Here is a 21,300-nt window from a genome sequence, read left to right as displayed (position 1 = left end):
TTCATTTTACGCAGTTGGAGCGAGGCTCCGTGATAGAATGGAGTCAAAAAATGCCGTTGAAGACCGACCACACCCTTGTATTGCTTCGACCGACACAGTGGGCGAGGGCATTGCAAGACTTCTTTTGACTGTTGTAATTTCAAGTGGCTGTCAATGTAGTTTAAGAGAGTGGCTTTGGTAATTCACTGTTTGAAATGCTCTGCAGGGCTTTTCTCATCTCCAAGGCAGAACGGACAAAGACCAGCAGCTACAGTGGTTTACCGAAAGGTCAGAATCCTACAGCGAGTTGAAGGTTGTCTAAATGATGTTGACAGTGCTCATTCCAGTGCTCCTCGTCATAGATTAATTCCGCGCAGAGATAGCAGAACTGCACAAATGCCATGTAAACTTGATTTCACGGAAATAGAGAGAGTGTGAAAGCGAGGCAAAAAGTGGGCACACAATATCTAGGCTGGGACACAAGCTTGAAGAGAGGGGATTCAAAATCCAGAAAATAACAGACCCATTTCTGGTTCTATATGATATCAAAACAGACGAGCCATAATTGCCTGGGAGTAGCATCTAGCGTGTTTCAAGGATAACTTCGGCCCCATTGAGACCCTCGCTCTCAGCCTTGACCGTGATTCTTCCCGACGCACCCACCTTAGCCCGAACAATGCAAAGAGCAAGACCATTAAAAACCTTCCGATCATGGGACGGGAACGGGGTGAAATCAGATTGAAACCCATTATCGGTTGCCACGATCTCCCCTGGTCCGGACACCGAGAAACGGACGAGGCTGTCTGCTTCTGGAACCGTGCGTCCCTTAGCATCGATGACTTCCACAGACACAAAGGAGAGGTCCTCGCCATCCGACTCGATCTTATTCCTATCCGCTGTACCGCGAAGACCTGTCGCTTTGCCCACTGTACGAACGGTGTCTGTCGCCCATTTTCGGCCATCTTTGTAGGTGACGACGTGTAATTCGCCGGGTTTGTAGATGACATGGTCCCATTTGAGACGGTAGGTCAATGGCTGCTTCTTGATCCTTCCTTGAGAAACACCGTTAAGGAAGAGCTCGGCCTCATCGCCAGAGGTAAACACATGGACCGGCGTTACCTTCCCAACCCGACAAGGCCACGTCCAGTGTGGCAAGATATGGGCCATTGGGAAATCCGGCCGCCAACGCGACTGGTAGAGAAAGAACCTCTCCTTCTTGAACCCAGCAAGATCAATGATACCGGAGTACGCACTTCGAGCTTCACCGTACGGATACGGCTCACCCAGGTAATCCCAACCCGCCCAGACAAATCCCCCGGCCACAAAAGGGTGTTCATCCTGCGTTGAGAAGACTCTGTCTGGGGACGAGCCAGCGTCGGCAGAGTATAGCTCATAGGCAGAGATCTCCAGGGACGTTGAGTTCCCACCGGATGTGTCGTTGACCGGTGCGCTCGTATAGTTCGTGACAGGGAATAAGAAAGAGCCACGGCTACTGAGCGACCATGCCACTTCGCTACCAATGATGACTTTATCGGGATGTGCCTCGTGGAACCCTGAATATTGTGGTGGCTTGCGGTTTCCGTCCAGATGTGCGTATGCTGGTCCATAGCGCGTGCCTTCGCCTTGGTAATTGAGGCATATAATGCCTACTACATCCGTGTACAGGCTAGTCGGAGTCGAGCGATGCATCGAGCCTGTGGATGGACGGGTCATGTCTTCCTGGACGAGGATCTCTCGAAGGTAAGTAGCAATCTCGGCTGTCCAGGCATCGTAGCTCTCCTGCTCTGCATTCTCATTCCCATAGCTCCAGACGATAACCGAGGGGTGATTCCGATCACGTCGCATAAAGGATCGGAGATCCGGCTCGCGCCAGTCTGGGAATATCAGATGAAAGTCGGATTCTGTCTTTGGCATTACCCATGAGTCGAATATCTCGTCGACGACTAAGAATCCCATTTGATCGGTCATCTCGAGGAGCTCGGGTGCGGGTGGGTTATGCGCCATTCTGATCGCGTTGACGCCGAGGTCCCGGAGCGTGTCTAATTGTCGCTGGGCTGCTCGTTTATTGAACGCAGCACCAAGTGCACCAAGATCATGATGCTGGTTGACGCCTTGGATCCGTAGGGGAATGCCATTGACTGACAATCCGGTGTCAGGGTCGAAATCTAGGGAACGGATTCCAAATTTGGTCTCGTAGGTATCAAGCAGGCGCCTTCCAGAATATAGTTGCGTGAGTATAACATACAATTCTGGGGATTGGCTCGGTGGTGGACCCCATAACTTTGGATTTCTGACAGTTGTTGAAACAGATACAGGCGCTTTGCTGTCCGCGCCTACTCGAATACTGTGTCGAGGGAACTGTTGGATTTTGCGACCGCGACGACCATTCTTGCCAATCTCAAAGATAACCGAAACGACTTCAACTCTCTCACTTCTCGTTAGGCTGTTCGCGACCTGAACTTGAAAATCAACAGTAGCTTTTTTCGGCGAGATATCCCTCGTTGTCACTTTTGTACCCGAGTGTGCCACATGAGTAGGATTGACTGTCGTCAGCCACACATTGCGATAAATCCCAGCGCCAGGATACCACCGCGAGGAAGCACCTGAAGGATTCTCAACGCGGATAGCAAGCTGATTCTCTCCCTTTTCCAGATATCGCGTAAGATCCAGCTGAAACGAGTTATATCCATAAGGCCAGCCACCGACCAAGTGGCCATTGAGCCAGACCATCGGATATGCCATGGCACCATCAATCTCAAGAAAGACCGTTTTCTCTAGATCGGATGAGGATATTCTTAGCTTTCGACGATACCATCCCACACCCTGCACAGGCAAGCGTCCCATACTGCCCGATATCTCAGGGTTCTCTCCGGTATAAAACGGTCCTTTGATCGCCCAATCATGTGGCAGGCGGACTGGCTCCCAGTCGCTGTCGTCAAACTCGGCATCCACAAAGGGGATGTCGATAGCTGGCTCATGAGAAGGGCGCTTGTGCTTATCTTCTGGATTTTTGATATAGTCATTGCCTGATGGGAGGATCCAGGGCTTAAGAACTACCAGACTTGTATCGTTTGCGCCAGGACGAAGGTCATAGACAATGTTATCCGGGATTGTCTTTGAATGCGAGAATCGCCAATCTGCATTTAGACTCTCTCGGACGCGGGGGTTTTGCGAATGAGAGTCGGCTTCGCGCGAGACTGCAAATGCCTCGGTAACCTGCGCTCCTAAGAGTGACAATGTCAGGAGGGCAAGACTGCCGCGGTACAAGCAGGGCTGGAGTCGCATACTGATCGAGACTAATTCAGACGGAGTCTTTCATGAACGCAATTCGACGGACGATGGGACAGCCATATACCCTTCGCCAGGCAATGAATATTTAACCGGATTGCAAACATCTGCATTAACGACGCAAAGCCAGCACTATGTTATAATATGAAAAGAACAAATAGCCGATCCTGGTAGTATCAGGCGGTTTTCCCACCAATCGCACTCATCTCATGGCATGATTGCGCCAGGGAAGCTGTGTTGGGCTTCAGAAGAGTAGCCTGCCAAGCTGCAGATCTGCATCGTCTTTAACCCCGCCCCCTCCATTTTAGCCATACTCCGAAAATGCCCTAAAACGTGGGGTATTGGAAACCGGAGAATCTGGGGAGAAAAGCGGGCAGGAGCGGGTTGATTTGCGACCTTGTTTTCTGCTTGGCCTTGGGGTCCGGGACGATATTAGACCGATTGATGCTAACAAACGACATACATATTAGAGTGGTCCTAATTCGCTGGATCGATATGTCATTTGAAGTAGTTAGTTAGTTACAGCTAGCAGATTAGTTAATCTTGTTTAGTAGATCACTTTTCTACTCTCGTCCCGTTTCTCGCCAAGATGGCAGGAAAGAGAGCTTGTTGGGGGATCTTTCCTTGCAGAATTGTCAAACTGAACACTTGAAGATAAATAACCAGCAATCATGTCACCCCCCTTGAGGCGTAAAGAGAGAATTGTCGGGCCTTCGATTGTCCAAACTAGCCGGAGAAGTGCGTGCCCTTACTTGGAGTATAATATTTCGGCCTAACTATAGAATATAGCATGAAGATCAGGCTGAATCTCAGCCACAATTGCACTAACACCACTCAGAACAACACAACAAACACCAACAAGCCATGTACGGTCGTGCCACGACGCTCTACCCCCATACTCTCGAAATGCTCGACCAGCTTGACCTCTTGGAAGAACTGAACCAGATCGGTTATATCGGGCGAACCAGCGTTACTTACAAGGATGGTAAACGGGTCACGTCGCGAGGATGGCACGTCATGTTTGAGCGAATGAACGGGACGTTTCTTGACTATTGTTTGAATATTCAGCAGAAGTACTCAGAGGAGGTCATTCAGGGGGCGTATAAGCAGTTGGGTGGCGTGCCGTATGTGGAGTGGAAGTTGGAGGAGTATGCAGTTGATCAGGACAGTGCGAGTGGGTATAAGGTTAAGGCGAGGATTAGGGAGGGAAACACTGGTAAGATTGTCACGGTAAAGATGGACGGTTCTGACTTCATTTTGGGTATTCGACATGGCTAATGTTGGAAAGCATCATCAACAAAGCACCCTCTTCCGGAATGATCTCGGCCGGGTGGAGGGGCCCGGATGCTTTGGTTTACGCGCCTGGTTCTCGTCTACCGACTCGTCTTTTCCATAGGACAAAGAACTGCGGCCAATGGTCAATCATCGTCTTTGCGGGACAGCCTATAGTGACGCACAACGTACTCGCGCCTGCAGTGGAGCGGCTGCAGGAAATCGCGAAGACCCTCCCCGCCAACATGAACCGGTTCCTGACCTTGGTGGCTCAGAGCGCAGCAGAGGGTGACCTGATGTTCAAGCTTCCCAAGATAGGGAATGTCTACTATGACCAGGATCGTGCCGCTCACTCGGCGTATAGTAGTATCTCAACTATGAATGGAGCGGTCGTGGTTCTTAGACCAGACGGTATCTTGGGGCATGCGGCACCGTTGAGTGATCTGGATGGTGTCGCATCTTTCCCGAAAGGATTCACACAGATTGATGCATAGACAATAGAGAATAGATACTTAGATAGATAGAATCAAATAGATTGCATTGATTTCTGATAAGGCAAACAGTTCATCAGGCTAGGCTCCAATATCCATGTTGAACCAGAAAGGATCAAATATCGTTTGACCGTCAAACTCCAGATCTCGGAATAGATTTTCTGAAAAAGGCATTTGATCGAAATTGTCGGACGAAAGCCCGAGATGCTCTCCGGTATTCTCTGTGGAGTTGCCGTCTTTGCCGGTTGAGTCTATCAAAATTAGTTTACCAGACTCTCTGAATAAACCAGGGGAATTACTTGCCAGAGGCAGCCAAAGAGCATTTAGCTCGAATAGTACGCAGACTATCGGCACAACGTTCTGCTAACGAGCTATATGATTTCAAGTAGTCAAGAGACGCTAAGCATTTGTCCCATGAGACTGACAACGCCTCATGAGTGACAATAGTCACAATTTGGGGGTGTAGTTCCGCGAGAAGAGTGATTTATGCAGCGGTGAAAACGTCTAAAGTCTCGTGAGTCTAATAAGCGGACGGCTGAGGGCACAGAGGTACTCACAAAAGACGTTATAAAACCAGACACTGGCTAGGTCGGTACTGCAGGTTTCGTGCACCAAGGATATCAAATCAATTGCAGCCTCGCGAAACACCGAGCAGCCCTTGATCAAATTCGCAAATATGCCGGGCCCGGGAAGTCCGGATCGAAGGGATTCATTCTCTACGGACAGGTATGTCTCACGCAGTGACTGAGAAAGGACCGGTCGGCAGATAAGAATCTTCAAAGACAAGAATCTATAGACGATTAGAAACCTGGAGACGCGACTCGCGGAACACATACCTGGCCTTAAGCAGGTATTTCTCTCGTAGAAAGGGGTCCTCAGAAACGTCCGCCCCGGTCTCATCCCAATGGAGCTGCATCGGGATCCTATGGCAAAAGTCCTCCAACTCTACGTCGAGCTACGTAACACTTTGAATCTGGAACACGGTCTCGGCTCGACGTCTCTCAAGAGGTTCTTTAATAAATCGACCCCCATAATTATCATATAGATAATTCAAAGCTTTTCGCAGAATATCGTATAGGTTGAGCGTAGCAATGAACCACTGTAAACGAGAGAAAGTCCCAGGAGACTGTTCGCAGATCGCAGAATCCACAAGCAAATAACGATCATCAATAGGGTCCGGTAACGGTGTAGACGGCGCCTGGGATATCATGACCGGTTGCCCAAGTATAATACTGATCGCCCTGGGGACTGTCAGTTAAGAACACAACGAGGTAGAACACACATACAGATCCAACATCACACAAGCATGCCACACTCTCCTTCGTATCTGAATCTCAGGAAACGAGCGAGTCTCGTTTCCCGCGTCCGAGTGCAGCCCAATCCCTTGGGCCAGTCTGCACGCCGTGCCGATCGCATGCCAGGAGCGGTTCGGCGTCTGTGAGCTTTGAACGTAGTGCGTCATGAGTAAAAGACTCTGCGTCAATGCCAGGTCGCAGGTCTCGAGATAGTCCACGTCCAGGGTGGGCTTGCATGGTTGAAAAAAGGCCTCGGAGGTGGTTTGTCGCTCGCGCTGCACGATATTCGAGAGTTGGCAACCCGTAGCAAAGATCGCGTTCAGTCCGTAATAGAACGTGGTGCGCGATACATTTTCGTCGCCAAGGCCGAGACCACGAGTGGACCGAGTGCTCGAGGGAGATTTGTCCGGCTCCCAAAGCTAATGGTAGATAGCGAAAAAGGCCTCTTTGTGCACGAATGGATACAATACATGGATCTTGGAAAAATAGCAGTCAACCAGATGGTCTGCCAAGGGCCGCGTTGGGAGTAACTGAGCATAACTCAATTGAGGAGTACCCTCGGGATTAGGGCGAAGGCTTTCAAGATCCCTAGATAGGCGCGACTGACACGGGAAATCCCGCAGCGGACCGGACGTTTTCGACCGGAACGTGTCTTGTAACTGCTTGAGAAAGGCGATGGTGGACGAGTCTCCGAAGAAGCCCCTCGTGGGCTCGTCGTTGTTCAGCGGTCGCGAGACAAGTCCTATCCCCGTCACGTCCGACCACCGCGGTACTGGGGATCGGCGGCAGACCAGGGAGAACGTGGTTCACAGACACGCTTGCGCCAGGATTATTCACGCTGGCAGCTCTTCATCAGATCAGACGGTGACTACGCGGTTCGCAAGTCGGTGGTACTATTCCTACCTCGAATCGCGCTGATCGCTATCCTCATACGCACAGCCCTCTCTGCGACGAAGACACGTTCCACACTGCGGTCGCACACCGTCGCAGCGTATCTTATGCGCGCGACACGTCGCACATGCAACGCCGACTCGTTTCCTCTTGACCGACCGGCAGGAAGCTCCTAAAAGGCCTCACCGTCGACAAGTCCGCGGCGCATCGCCTATCCCACGGACAACCGTAGCACTTGCCAGCAGCAGAATGAACCCGATTCCAGTAACGGCCACGTGGGAGAGAGGCAAGAATGAAAGGGATGGCGGTTGGAGATGCCAGGGAAGGAAGGGCTTGGCTGGTCATGGGACCGAGTGATGACGAGAGGGCGGTGAGGAAGCGACGAAGTGGCTGTCTCTACAAGGGGGCACAACCGGGATATGATGAATCCCCAGCTATGAGTCCCGACGAGAAGAGACAGTTCGGTCATTTTGGGCAAGTGCACGTTTCCCTCGGAGTCAGGATGACGGGGGTGATGGCATCGCACAAGCCGGGAAGAGTGAGAATAGCATCACGGACCGTGGCAGCCACCATCGACGACTAGTAGGAGATCGTCACTGCATGGGTGCAGGAAAGCAGAATCGATTAATCAGAACCTTCCTTAATAGGCTCTACTCCATTGTCGCGATGACAGCTGTCAAAGAGCTAAATTTGGGCGACAGCAAGACCGGTATGAATTTGGCAGCACCCACTTGAAAGTTTGTTCCCGGATCAGAACATATTTCCTGGTAGCGTGATTGGCAGAGGGGCGTCCCCATGGTTCCGTTGCTTCTTTGAGTATAAGCTTTTGCGAGTCTATTTCGCTGAAGATGTGAAGGCTCGCGTCGATCTTCGAATTGCAGCTCAGCTCTGGTCCCTTGTGACATCACGCCCGAACGTCTCCCAGATCGCCGGGACAGCTACGATCGAACCAGCTCCGGTTATAAAATTAACCTGGAATCGCTTCAAAGAGGTACACCATGAAGAAGGCCTTAACCCTTTTTCCCATACAATCTGAAGACCCTCCATCATGAAGTGCAACCAGATCATCTCGAGTTACCTCCACTCCACAATGCCCTCCCCCCTCCCGGTCGGGACATCCTCCAAGATGCAGATGACCGTCAACTCGCTGCTCTGGAAACAAACACAGGCTATCCAAGCCCGTCCCAGCACTCCGATCGATCCACAAAAGCCAAGTCCGTGCATTATGGACCTGGTCAAGTGTCCCGAAGACTTCCTCAAGCACAACTCCATCGAGTCCGGCATGATCTTTGCCGGCACCAAAACAAAGGGCCCTCAGCCTCGATTCGCCAAGTTGATCGACATCTCGACTGATCATGACGATGGGAAACATTACAACGTCATGTTTCACGAGAAGTCGAGCCGATACGCCATTCCCGCCGCCTTTCTCTGCGCGAACGCGGATGGCCAAAACTCTCGTACGCCCGCATACATCGACATCCCCATCTCGGACCCGACCGAGAAATTCCTCTTCACGCCAGAGCTGAACGGTGCGTCGATCATCGTCACTAAGAAAGATGACCTGACGTATCGTGTGTTTCACGATAGCCGGATCTGCAGCTCGGTGCTGTACGACAACGTCGTGCTGGCGATCGACTACTGCGAATACGGCGACGAGTATGACAAGGACGCTCTACGCCGGAAGGACCTAGCTACGGCGTGTTTGCACTATGAGAGCCCAATTACCGACAGTGAGCACGGCCAGTGGGCCGTTTACTGCCAGTACCTGCAAGAGACAGGCAGCAGCCAGCGCTCGCTGAGGTTCAACGGCTGCGAATCGCCCGTGCAGAAGATGAAGTCTTACCAGGCGCCGCATGTCGCGCGGATCCGGGACGAATTCAACCGCTTCGTTAGAGCCGAAGGGGAGGCTGCCCTGAATCAATCGCTCCCCTTTATCCAGGACGGAACGTTCGAGGTCATCACGGACACGGATGCCATGTTGACCAACCCGGCCGTGGCTTCGACGGAACGATTACGCCTGTATCTGAAGCCGTACGGGGACATGCTCAAGAGCTCCATCAAGGACGCCAAGGCTAACAAAAGCCTCGCCGGTAACATCGATGTCAAGATTTGTATGTTACATCCCTTGCAAACGAACCATTAATCAACGTCACTAACCTATTATCTCTAGTACTCGAAGACAAAGTCCAACGACTTGAAAAAGACCTACGTCATTACGAATACCTCATCCGCACTAGTGAAAGACTTGATTACACCTATCTATGGTTAAGACAGAAACAAGTCGCCAATCCCCTCGAAGCGCCACGCGTCTCTCTTCCCATGTTAACAATTTGAGCGTCACGATACCATACCCTTCATCCCTTTACGAATATTTGCTTGTGCCTGTTAGCGATTATTAGGAGGCTACCCTTTTTTTTGTTTTTCTTGATGGCGCCTCATCTTCACATGTATATAATTATAGCTCCAGACGACATTCCAATCGTCGCAGCCAAACCCAAATGTCTAATACTACCAATTCTGAAGGAAGTGCTTCGTAATCACATAGTATGTGACAGGCTGGCCGTGATGTCATATTAGCTGAAACAGAAGCAGAGTATGGCGCAGTCGATCATGTGAGTTGACGCTTGGTGGTACAGAAACGCCTCGCTTTCCATGGATGGGAATACTTCAAGTCTGGATGGTGGCTGGCGGTGATACTCGGATTTGACGCAGTCCGCGGAGAAGATGAGTGGGGTCCGCGGACACCGGAATGCCGAGAGGTACCAATGTATACTATTTTGGAATTGGAAACATCAACTAGGGATCGGAATAGCAGTGTAAGTGGCAATTAACATACTTGCTGGAAAAGAACAAAAAATAGCACGGGGTCTCTGTGAGCTACATATTTCAAGAACTTGAAAAATACCGTACGATTGGCCGGGTTGAGTTTACCGGTGGCCTTGCGAGCCATAAAGAATAAGGTACATACATATACCTTATATAGAAAGCTCACGGAGCTTCCCTACAGCATCGCTACCGCTTTCCATCTAGGAGATTCCGTCGCATACGGATAACTCTTCGCAACCTCGCCAAGCCAATCTTGCTCTGAGCGATACGATTGCTCTTGGGAACAGCGCACAAGATCCTTCGCTACACCAATCGCCTCCTCTAACGGCAATATATAGATCTTCCACAGCGCATACAAGACGCCGTATGGTTTCAACCACCCGCCCCTCCGCTCGCCGACCACCGCTTCCATTGAGACAACGGTACGTTCCCTAAGAAATCCATGCAGAAGCGAGTCCATTTCCGCGTTCGTCCTCGGCCTTATGGTGACGGGCTGCGTCTCGATCAGCTCGATGAATTCGGACAAGGCGGTCCGAATGAGTGACGTAGTTTTTGCTACCGTGCGAGGTAGCAAATAGCGACTGACTGACTTGGGGTAGAGTGGATCATGGGCTAGATCGTCGCGATGAAGAGCAGCTAAGATTGGGTCTCGACGATGGAACCAGGCTTCGAACTCAACGGCGCAGTCGGTACTACATCGGATTCCTTCTGCGTGTTGGCGCATGAAACAGCAGTAGCGCTCCCATGTTGCGGTGGCCACGTCGGAGAGCAAATGGGTGTGGAATTGGGCGATCTGATAGACTTGCTCTGGGCTGATTCCTGCGTTGTTACAGATCGGGATGATATTTTTGTGCCATTGGCCCTGGGGGTCTTGGTATTGACTGGCATCTTTGCCGAGAAGAAAGGATAGGGCGCTGGAGGCGGGGTGTTGCATTGATTCTGCGGACGCTTCGGAGCGTATAAAGTTGAGGTATCGTTCCTGGATAGATCGATGGAGCCAGTAAGGGGATGCCCGTGGACCGTGGTGGGAATCGGAGTTGTCTGGGTAGCATTGGTCCATGAACTGGTAGACGTTTCCCAGCCGACGCGTCCACTCGGTTTGGCTGGGGCTGATTTGCAGGACTCGCTGGTGCTGTGTGCATGCGACGAATGCTGCCGGAAGCTCTGCGCGGTCGGCTTCTGGGACGGAGTGAAGGACAGCGCGGAGCGATCGAACGATGTAAAAAAGTCGAGGAGTTAGGCTCGCTGCATGTGGAAGATGGTCGGGATTCATCCCCTGGGACTTTGCGAAAGCCAGAAACCGGTCTGCCCATAGGGGGGTCTCTGGAACGCTCTTCTCCATCATGTACGTGAGAGTGGACGAGTGGTTTAAGAATGCCTTTAACTGTTGGGCAACCTTTCCTGGGAAAGCGGCCACGGTTAAAGGATCCTCTAGGAGGCTTTCCTGCTTAGCCTTGTAGGACTGAGCGACAAGATCATATCGTCCTTGATGTGAACTCTGCGTGATCTGAGAAGCCAACTGTTGGATGCCAGCTACTGGACCGCGCGCATGCACGGCGCGAAGAAGCTCGAGTCGCTGTGAAATCGAAGGGATCAACGGCTTCTGCTTGCGTAGCAACGGGTCGATGATGGCCAGAGGACCAACATCATCAAACACCTCTTCGGGAGGAAACAGCAGGACACAATCATGACTGCCGTCAAAATGGGTGACACGACTCCGTGGGCAATTGAAATGTTCCAATCCAGCACCGATCTCGAATTCATCGGATGGGTCCGACCTTACGACCTGCCAGGTGAGTCCCCCGTCAACAGCGGACTGCAAAGTAATCCATCCGACCTGATAATGGACGCTGACCCTGGTTCGTCCGCCGACGGCGTTGGGGATGGCGGCCCGTCCGAAGTACTCGGGGGTCTCGACGTGCAAGCGGATCGCACCGGCAGGCACACGAGCAGCTCGGGCGAGGGCCACGGCCAGATTGGCACTGCTGGAGCAGGAACCCTGTCGAGCGCGTAAAACCTCGACTGCGGTCTGCTGCCAACCGCCGAAGAGGTAATGAATAGAGTCACGCACTGCGTGGTGGATGACTACGCTAACAATTCGTTGTGCCATGGCGAGCCGTTGAAGATCGACAGTGGAGAAGCTCACAAGGGGCTGGGATTGATGGGCCTGGTCTAACAGGCGATCCATCTCAGGACTGTGAAGCGTGTTCCACAGCTCGTCCCGTTCCATCAAGAGGCAGTATGTAGGATGAAAGGCAAGTTCGTTAAAGGTGTAGAACGAGCCATCGGGTCCATGAACGAGGGCATGATCTCCGGAGGTACCGTCAGGAAATCGCTGCTGTAGAATATTGGCCAGTCGGGGCATGGTCAAGAGGTGGCGGGCTGTTTGGACGATTTGAGGATCTTCACTATCAGTATATTCAGAGCATGCTAGCATCGGGCTCAGGGGTAGGCCTCTCCTCCAGGTATTCGTCTGCTGCTCCCACGCTGTATCGGCACGGTGAACCTCATCCAGTCCAATGAGACTTGGATGATTAAACATTCCCTCGTCCCGTGCGGTCTCCGAGTGAAAGTCCTCGATTGGCAGTGGACCGGCAATGGCCCTTTTCACATCTGCCAGAAGATGCTCCCGAATTTCGGTTGAGCCCTGGGCAAGGAGATCCCCTACTTTGGTGTCGGGAGATAAAGCCCGCATGAATGTTTCGTGGTCATCTTGCTCGCGACGAATCTCCAACTCCAACACGCTCCATACAACTGGAGGAATTCCCTGACCGGCGCTGCTTGCCAGCAATGCCGCACCAGTAGCCCGCCGAGCTACAGGCGTGGAGGGGCGCGAGAGAGGCGGCCGATTCTTGTTATGATGTCCCAGTACGTGAGAAGGGGGGATTGGTGTCTTTGCTTCATGAAGTGCTGTTTCTAGGGCATTGGTGTGTGTCTGCAGCTCATTCCAAACGGGCCCCGATTGAGTTCCTTTATCTTCTCGAAATTGTGACTGCTTGGACATAGTTTCAGAGTACAGAGCTTTTAGACAGCAGGTGCCGGCTTGACCCAAGGCACCTGCTTGGGCCTGTGCAGCAGGCGACCCCAGGAAGGGGAAACGCGTTGCATTCTCCTGGTTGATATGAAGTGGCTCTTCCGCCATGTTTGTGCCGACAGATTATCAAAATGTCTAAGTGATGAGAGGCGGTATATGTCTGTTAATCAAATGATAGAGGAATGACGGGGCGAAGAGGAGGGGTGCATGCAGTATAGATACTCAACCGAGAAAATGCTAAATCTGCGTAGAACCGGTCTAGGACCTATCGATATTCTGTAGTTATCGTATGATTCTGCAGTGAACCTACACAGTATCTGATATCTCCCGGAAACAAGATACAGTGCACCAAAAACTTGCTGGACCTGGTCATACGATAGACCGAGAACTTCAGCTCCAAGTCTCGAAGTTTGAACGGCGACAAGTCGATATTCGACCTGTTCTAGGATCCTATCTTGAGGATGTAAATCATTGCTTATAAAGTCAATGGAATGCTGTACAGGCCGTGATAACCTCCCTCTATACCCTAGTATATGCCATGATATTCCTAGCTAACCTTCTGATTGAAGAAACCAGAAGACTATACATATGAAGGAACTTCGGTAAAGTATAGCTCATCATCACAGATAAGCTATAATTCCTATCAGTACCTGTCACATAGGCACTGAAAAGGCTACTTCGAACTCTCCACAGGCTATATTGGAATCGACCATCAAATAAAATACGAGTATGGACCGTTTTCCCGAATAGGAAATAGCCGTCAACCTTATACCTCTAATCCCGGTTTGCAGTGGAATAGATTTCCAACCCACGGCTAACACTGGACCATCTCATTGGTTCACTTACAAAGGTATTACACCCCTGAAAACGGAGCAAGAGATGTAAACGGCCATACTGCCGCCATCATGAAGCAGGAAATGCCAACAGAGGCGGACTGCAGAACCTCACCTGGGATGGATTCCGGCCGTAGACGACGTAACAGGTCAAGAGATGCTGATTTGATCCAATATGAACTCTCAAGGCCGAAACATATTCTTAACACTGAAATCATGAAGTCTTTAACCCATTCGAGATGCCCCATGCGATGGTTGACATCCATCATCCCTCGCAAATTGGAAGCGCATGTCCCACGAATATCTTCAAACAATTAGTATCCCAGAGAACCATTTTCTATTATGTAAAAAAGAAGGAAAATTCCAACAAAGAAAGCGATAACAGTAGTGCTGCTCCGGTCGAGATTTTCAACCCTGAAGATTGAACACAATAGTTCACCTCGTGGGCGAAGTCATTGGGGCCGACAAGTAGGGACCAATGAGGCAGATTTGCTTACGAAGCTTTTTAGTTTTTACAGCCTTGTAGACCCTAACCCGATTATTCGATACTACTACTAGTATATGGCATATTATTAACTTTGAAGGTAGCCATGTTCTACTCCGTATTAGCCCCTGTGCGGATCTTCTGTTTTGCCTTTACGGAGTACTAAGTAGGAGCTAAAAAGGGTGTAAAAATAGACCCTAGAAATATTCTCTAGTCAGGTGCTACAGTCTCATCACAATCGAGACCCTTCTGGCGTTGTTAACTAATGTTGGGCCTCGCTCACGGTGCAACAGGCACTGCCTAAACCCGCCTCCCCGAGGGCCCCGACGAAAAAAAAAAAAAAAAAAGAGAAAAAAAAGGAGAAAAAAAAGAGGAAAAAAAGAGGAAAAAAAAAACCAACAAACAAAATCCGTTCCGAGGCAGTGCTGATCCAGGCTCCTCGACCGATCCCGGGATGAGCGTGAGTGGAGGAATCGCAGGTGCTAATTTCTTAGCTCTCTGCTAGTTTGGCCACTCATCGGGACGCATTTTGCGGTGTGCTGGAGACGGTCGGAGCTTGGTTGCAATCGTTGGGCCACTCCCCGCAACGGTCGGCCAGAATTCTTGCGATTTGCTGATTACTCTCGTCGAGTGTCCCGCGTGGGAAGTAACTGGTGGTGTTTTACTGGGAGTTGAGGCCTTCAGGGTCTGGATGGTTGTTTGTATCACGTTGGCTCACGGTTATACTTCACAGCTATATTACGGAGTATCGCTGAGGGACGGAGGCAGCGGTGAGTGCAGTACTTTAGGTACACTTTCGGGGCCTGGATTTTAGTCACCCGATTGATCGCGAAGGAATTGAGTTTCCTCGATGCAGGCGGAAAGGATTTAATTTCTGCGCAGGGGAGCGATTGGAGATGTTCGACCGAGAGCGGTACTCCGATCCCCAGGAGGAGGTCCGAAGAGTAAGAAGTGAAACATGAAGGCAGACATTTTCTCTTCCCGCCGACGCTAAAGACGCATCTCGCTGACTGACAGTTTACCCACCAGGACTCCAGGAGAGAGTTGCCACGCTGCCAACGCTAAGCTCTCACTATCCGTTCGATCCAGAAGGGCCCAGCCGACAATGATTCCTTCCATCCTGCATGGGATGAACACGCTATGTGGTCATTCTCGCTGCTTATCACGTCCAAGGCAAGCCTCAATATGATATCATTCGCCCTACTCCACCTCCCAATGCCCGAACAAGAAATTAACGTCGCGCAAGCCGCCCAATGGAACCGCCATCGCGGTGGAGACCACGCTATTTCCAGGCACCGAGTTTCCTGTTGTGGTGGAGTTTTGCTCTTTTTTTCTCTGTCGATTCCGTGCTTTTAGTACACCAACTAGTGATGGAGCCATGATAAGTCCACGATCCCTTGCCTCCGCGGCCGACGCCTCCAGAAAATAAATAATGCCACCAGGGACGCCGCTCGCGGTATTCCGGGAAACCACTCCATTGAGATTTGACAGTTGCTCGTTTCTAACGCCTTCGGATTTGCGAAATGAGGCGCTCCAGTGCCGCTCAGGGCTGGCTTTTAAGGCTGACGTTGTTGACCTTCATCACGCTGTGCACGTGTGCGCCGTCCAACATCACCACTGACGTCAATGCCCATAATGAGGTGCAGACTCGCGAGGTGAAACCCTTTCTCCTCCGGATTATGCCCCTAGGGGCTTCGATCACGGTGGGATACAGATCCAGCGACAGCAATGGGTATCGGAAATGGCTGCGCCAGCAACTGCGCTATTCTGGCTGGCAGGTCGATATGGTCGGCAGCTTGGCAAATGGGTCGATGCACGACAATGTGGGTCATTTTCTTTAATTCGAAGAGAATTCCATGAAGCTAATCAAGTCATCCAGAACAACGAAGGCCACTATGGCTACCGAATCAACCACGTCGCCCAAGAAGCCGAGAAGACAATCCCGCAACAACCCAACCTCATTCTTATCAAGTATGCTCTCCCCCCAGCTTCCTCTTCATCCATCACTAATCGACACCACCAGCGCCGGAACTAACGACGGCATCTTAAACTACGAAGTCAGCACCGCTGGGAAGCGAATGGACAAGCTCATAACCCGCCTGTTCGACGCCATCCCCGACACAACCATCATCCTCTCGACGCTCCTCCCGAACGCCAAACAGCCTAAACGTATCGAGCAGATCAACACGCAGTATCGCAAGATCGTGGCTCAGCGTCGCGGAAACGATGAGCGCATCGTGCTGGCTGAAATGAGCGAGTTCATTAAAAAGGATGAACTGGTCGACGGGACGCACCCGAGCGACTACGGGTACAAGAAGATGGCGTCCGTCTGGTGGGCGGCGATCGAGGAGGCCTATTCGGAGGCCCTGTTGCAGCGGCCGACGACTACGCTCAGGAGCCATAATAAGGCCCTGGAGAAGGAGGTGGATGACGGGGGCGGCGATCCCCATCTGCCGGAGTATGATGCCCCTGATCAGCCTGACTCGAGTGCGACCGTGACGCGGCCGGCTTTGGGTCAACTGGGCGTGCAGGTGATTACTGGTAAGTTCTTTGACTGTGTGTCTGTAGGATTGAGTGCTGATTTTATCCAGTGATTGCCGCCCTGGCGATGATAACTTGATCTGCTTTCGAGGGGAGGATTACCTCCACCAAGACCAAATCACTTAAACCTCACAACTGAGGAAGCAGCATCGTGACCTGTCAGCAACCGAACTGGTCAATTCCGTACAAAACCATGGAATTGAAGTCGCTTGAAGCTCGGCGATGGTGGTATATGTGCGATTTCTAAATTCCACGACACCATATCCCCGATCGGACCCGAGGATACTTCAAGCGCGACAACCCTCTCGGTTGTTACTGCGAACTATAGAACTAGGGGGACTTGAAACGAAAGCCGATTTCTATGAGATTAATCGAGATTCCTACGGTCGCTGCACTAGCCTTAGCCAAAATGCTAGCTACTCTAAATTGAATAGACAATATAACCAAACTTCACAGCATGTAACACTTGACCGACATTCTCCCGCCTATGGGATGTTTTTAAGTACAGTACCTACGGTGAAAATCCTTCGTCGATCGTCGAAAGCCAAGACGGTCTACAACGAGCGAAGAATGAGTAGACTAGCAGATAGCGCTCCCGATCGGTCAGACGAGTGAGGCTTAGAAGGCGTCGACCGGTTAAAGTCGTGCGGGCCAATTCGCTCCAGGATTTATTTAGTCGATGAGCAATACGATGTAACATTCCAAATCTCTGAGTCACGTCCACAAAGTGCTAAGTATCTATAGCCACGCTGAACTATATAGAGCCTTAACGACCTTCCCTACAATCTAGTTTTAACATTCCCTCTCACTCATTCCCTTCTCTTTAGTTCCCTCTAGATCTATTCCTCTTGAACTAAATCAAATCAAATCCAACCACCAAAATGTTCCTCCACCGTCACCCCATCACCCAAGAACCCTACCTCCGACTCCCCTCCCCCCACCAATCCATCATTATCACACCCTTCCGCGCTCCTAACCCAGAAGATGAAGCCGTCATGGTCCGCAGCATGAACGACCCCCTTGTGGCAGCCTGGCTCATCGGTCCCCCGTTTCCGTATCATACCGAAGACGCCACATTCTGGATTAATATGTCGTTTGCCCAGTGTGCTGAGATCCTCAAGGAGGTCGACACGCAGCAATACGTGTCTGGCAGCCCGTTTCGCTGCATCCGTGAGATCTTGGAAGAGGATGAGTTGGGCGTGATTCAGAAGGATGTCCTCATCGGCGGGATCGATGTCCCTGAGCATCCGTTCGTCGAGTTCCCGGAGGGCAGTAAGGAGAGGGAGGATGGGGTCAAGAGGAACGGGGAGCTAGAGACAGGGAGTACGGAGAAAGTTTGGGGGATGGGTGGTATGTTATTTTCCTCTTCCCTCCTCCCCGTGGCCCTGTGGTATGTGATTGTTGCTGGAAATGCTAACTTCCCCCCTACCTACTAGACTGGCTGGATCCGGCGTATCACGGTCGAGGAATCATGACTGCTGTCGTGAAAACCATCATCCATGACTGGGCGATTCCTCGCATGAATGCGCGCCACTTCAAGGTTTCGGCCTTCGTGGGGAACCAAGGGAGTGTTCGGGTCTTTGAGAAGTTGGGTTTCCAGCACTACGCGAAGTTCGACGATTGGGTGCAGATGCCGCCCAACCGAGGCGGCGGAAAACGATCGCTTCATATTCTTTCGTTGGATGTATAGAAAGAATAGACAGGCTTGGTGAGTATGACATTTAAGGGGTTGAGAAATGGCCGGCATTTTCAACCGCTGCCGACGCCGAATCTTTGTTTGTTTGTTTGTTTCTTTAATGATTGGTTGGACCAAATTATGAAGGCTGGTACCGGATGGAGTACATATACTATTCAACTAATAATGTCATGCATGATGAATCATTCTCTTAAACTTGATTTGGGATCTGCCAGGAACCAGATCCAGGGTCAATGCTGGCCTGGAACGCCAATGAGTCTCCCTAGAGTCCCTGAAAACTGGACCCTTATGTCAACATTTCTATTTCTGTTTGTTCGTTTAGACTCCCGATCGGCAACTGACGTGGCTCTGACTTTTTCTCTATTCTCTGTATTATATTGTCGCGATATGGCCAATTTCCGATGCCACTAGACGGACACAACCCGACACTCCGGCTATACGGGTAAGAGGATAAAGGATGAAACCCCGGACGAAAGAAAGATCCGAACAGAATGATCTCCATCTGCAGGGCTCGTCGTTAAATCCCCCTTTCAGGGGTAATACGATCGGCGCGGTGGGGCGTCTCCTCCAGATGTTTGGGTCCTCCCTCAAGAACAGGCGAAGCTGAAACAGACGAGGAAAATCTCGCGACATCTTGGAGGCAGGTTGAAACGGTCCGTGTAGTATCACATGAAGGCAGATTTTTTCGGTGCTCTATATAAAGCGTGGATGGCATGGTAGGGTTGGAGAGGTAATTAGTCCTTCGTTGATTTTTGTCTCTCGTTGTCGATATAGTTACTCTCGTTTACAGTTTATTATACTCCTCTTCATCTTGTTATATTGAGTTCTTTGAACCCAGTCACTCGTTACTATATCAAAATGCACTCCCTAAACCTCCTCCTCGCCCTCCTCCTCATCTCCCTCGCCATCGCCAACCCTCTCACCTCCCGCGCCCACCTCATCCACTGCACCAGCCAGCAACAATCCGCCATCGAATCCGCCCTGATCCAATCTTCGCGGATGGCCCAAGCCGGCGCCTCAGCCATCCGCTCCGGCAGCTCCTACTCCAACCACCTTTTCCAAACCTTCTTCAAAACCACCGATCAGTCCACCAAGTCCCACGTCGCCAACATCCTCGACCAGATCGCCCAGGAAGGCCAAGCCCGCGGCGCCGGCCGCGTCACGTACTCCTGCACCCCCGACGGCATTCCCTGCTCTGATTCGGCTGCTTTCACGGTCACGGCGTACGGGGAGACGGATGGGTATAATGGCGATATTCGTACCTGTCCGGCGTATTTCAATATTCCGAGTTTCTCGAATCAGTGTGATGCGTTGGATCAGGCTACTTCTACTACGCATGAGATGGCGCATACTAAGGGCATCTTTGGGATTGAGACGTATGGGTATTATGCCGTGCAGGGGCTGGATGAGCAGTCTGCTTTGATTAATGCGGAGAGTTATGCGTTTTTTTCGAAGGGTGAGCTTTTCTTTCTTTCCTCCTGGTGTGCATGGGTTTGATTGGATCGGCGATGCTAACTTTGACATCTATAGCGGCGTTGTTGAACTGCCAGGTTTAAATGAATATGAAGTTTTAGGTTCGAATTACTGGTTACAGCCAAAGGGGACGGAAGGTACATACATTGCGCTTTTATATCACACTTTAGATAAAGATAGAACATACATGAGCATCAATAACAACATCACCATCAGTATCATATCATATCATATCATATTCAACCCCCCACTAACACAAACCGTCTGTCCGGTAACCCAACCCGCATCCCTACCCACCAAAAAAAGCACTACCTTTGCCACCTCCTCCGTCCTACCCACCCTCTGCTGCAACGGGGTACTCAACTTCATAAAATCCGTCAACTCCACAGGAACCTGCTCCCTCAACATTCTCGACTCCGTCACGCCAGGCGCAACCACATTCACCGTATGACCGTCCTTGATCCCGATCTCGAACGCCAGGGCCCGTGTAAACCCCTCTACTGCGGCTTTTGTGGCCGCGTAGATACTTCCGCCCAGGGAGCCGCGTCGAGCCGCTACGGAGCTGAGGTTGATGATTCGGCCTGGCGCGCGGAGGTTTGGGAGGACGGCTCTAGTTAGGAGGATCGTGCCGTGGACGTTTAGGGCGAAGAGGTTGAGTATATCTGAGGGGGTGGTGGCGGGGAGAGGTGCGCAGTGAAAGACAGCGGCGTTGTTGATCAGGATGTCGATTTTGGAGTCCGGTGCGGGAAAGGCTGAGAGGGTTGAGGTGAGGATTTTGGAGGCGGAGTCTGGGCAGGTGAGGTCTGCTAGGACTATGTTTGTGCGGGCGCCTGTGTTCAGGGCGGAGATGGTGGCGACGACGGCTTCGATTTCGGGGCCGCTGGAGGGGGAGGAATGGGTTAGAGTTATCTTGTTTGGGTTGGTTATGGTTAGCATGGCTTGGGGGGATATGGGAGAGGGATGGAGGAAGGAAGGAAGGAAGGAAGGAAGGAATGGGAGTGTATACTTACGTAGGCGCCTTGTTTGGCGAGCTCGATGGCGATGCTGGCGCCGATGCCGCGGGAGGCACCGGTTACGATGGCGATCTTCCCTGCGAGTGACATTTGGTTTTAGGATGGAGGTGTTTAGTTATTGGGAGGATATTGGTTTATTCTCTGACTGGCCTACCCGATCAGTTTGAGGGAATGGGTGACGGTG

At 51.3% G+C, this 21,300-nt stretch overlaps 9 protein-coding genes across 9 annotated transcripts; 5 read left to right on the top strand and 4 right to left on the bottom strand.

Moving 5' to 3' along the window:
* Positions 1-561: 561 nt before the first annotated feature.
* KD926_001221 (putative cell-associated beta-galactosidase) lies at positions 562-3,264 on the bottom strand (the record flags this gene model as incomplete). The annotated part of the gene is made up of 1 exon (XM_053104910.1): positions 562-3,264. One exon carries the CDS (start codon positions 3,262-3,264, stop codon positions 562-564), a length of 2,703 nt encoding a protein of 900 aa, XP_052951887.1.
* An 867-nt stretch (positions 3,265-4,131) lies between these two features.
* KD926_001220 (pentachlorophenol 4-monooxygenase) lies at positions 4,132-5,033 on the top strand (the record flags this gene model as incomplete). Its single annotated transcript, XM_053104909.1, has 2 exons — positions 4,132-4,445; positions 4,556-5,033. 2 exons carry the CDS (start codon positions 4,132-4,134, stop codon positions 5,031-5,033), a joined length of 792 nt encoding a protein of 263 aa, XP_052951886.1.
* A 78-nt stretch (positions 5,034-5,111) lies between these two features.
* KD926_001219 (fungal specific transcription factor domain-containing protein) lies at positions 5,112-7,789 on the bottom strand (the record flags this gene model as incomplete). Its single annotated transcript, XM_053104907.1, has 8 exons — positions 5,112-5,281; positions 5,588-5,820; positions 5,867-5,940; positions 6,013-6,271; positions 6,317-6,744; positions 6,796-7,067; positions 7,229-7,388; positions 7,775-7,789. 8 exons carry the CDS (start codon positions 7,787-7,789, stop codon positions 5,112-5,114), a joined length of 1,611 nt encoding a protein of 536 aa, XP_052951885.1.
* A 517-nt stretch (positions 7,790-8,306) lies between these two features.
* Positions 8,307-9,550, top strand: KD926_001218 (uncharacterized protein; the record flags this gene model as incomplete). The annotated part of the gene is made up of 2 exons (XM_053104906.1): positions 8,307-9,327; positions 9,387-9,550. The coding sequence occupies 2 exons, from the start codon at positions 8,307-8,309 to the stop codon at positions 9,548-9,550; spliced, it is 1,185 nt and encodes a 394-aa protein (XP_052951884.1).
* A 667-nt stretch (positions 9,551-10,217) lies between these two features.
* Positions 10,218-13,184, bottom strand: KD926_001217 (uncharacterized protein; the record flags this gene model as incomplete). The annotated part of the gene is made up of 1 exon (XM_053104905.1): positions 10,218-13,184. One exon carries the CDS (start codon positions 13,182-13,184, stop codon positions 10,218-10,220), a length of 2,967 nt encoding a protein of 988 aa, XP_052951883.1.
* Positions 13,185-15,916: 2,732 nt separating this feature from the next.
* KD926_001216 (SGNH/GDSL hydrolase family protein) lies at positions 15,917-17,013 on the top strand (the record flags this gene model as incomplete). The annotated part of the gene is made up of 4 exons (XM_053104904.1): positions 15,917-16,216; positions 16,273-16,364; positions 16,417-16,934; positions 16,985-17,013. 4 exons carry the CDS (start codon positions 15,917-15,919, stop codon positions 17,011-17,013), a joined length of 939 nt encoding a protein of 312 aa, XP_052951882.1.
* Positions 17,014-17,815: 802 nt separating this feature from the next.
* On the top strand, positions 17,816-18,624 carry KD926_001215 (GNAT family N-acetyltransferase; the record flags this gene model as incomplete). The annotated part of the gene is made up of 2 exons (XM_053104903.1): positions 17,816-18,284; positions 18,371-18,624. 2 exons carry the CDS (start codon positions 17,816-17,818, stop codon positions 18,622-18,624), a joined length of 723 nt encoding a protein of 240 aa, XP_052951881.1.
* Positions 18,625-19,488: 864 nt separating this feature from the next.
* KD926_001214 (putative metalloproteinase) lies at positions 19,489-20,186 on the top strand (the record flags this gene model as incomplete). Its single annotated transcript, XM_053104902.1, has 2 exons — positions 19,489-20,086; positions 20,161-20,186. 2 exons carry the CDS (start codon positions 19,489-19,491, stop codon positions 20,184-20,186), a joined length of 624 nt encoding a protein of 207 aa, XP_052951880.1.
* Positions 20,187-20,331: 145 nt separating this feature from the next.
* KD926_001213 (SDR family NAD(P)-dependent oxidoreductase) lies at positions 20,332-21,206 on the bottom strand (the record flags this gene model as incomplete). Its single annotated transcript, XM_053104901.1, has 2 exons — positions 20,332-21,012; positions 21,114-21,206. 2 exons carry the CDS (start codon positions 21,204-21,206, stop codon positions 20,332-20,334), a joined length of 774 nt encoding a protein of 257 aa, XP_052951879.1.
* Positions 21,207-21,300: the final 94 nt, after the last annotated feature.

Source organism: Aspergillus affinis (genome assembly GCF_023601865.1).
Source record: "Aspergillus affinis strain CMG 70 chromosome Unknown NODE_123_length_106781_cov_87_563250, whole genome shotgun sequence".
In the NCBI taxonomy this organism is placed as follows: Eukaryota; Fungi; Ascomycota; class Eurotiomycetes; order Eurotiales; family Aspergillaceae; genus Aspergillus; species Aspergillus affinis.
Note: the sequence above shows the minus strand (reverse complement) of the source record. Positions and strands in the feature narration are given on the sequence as shown.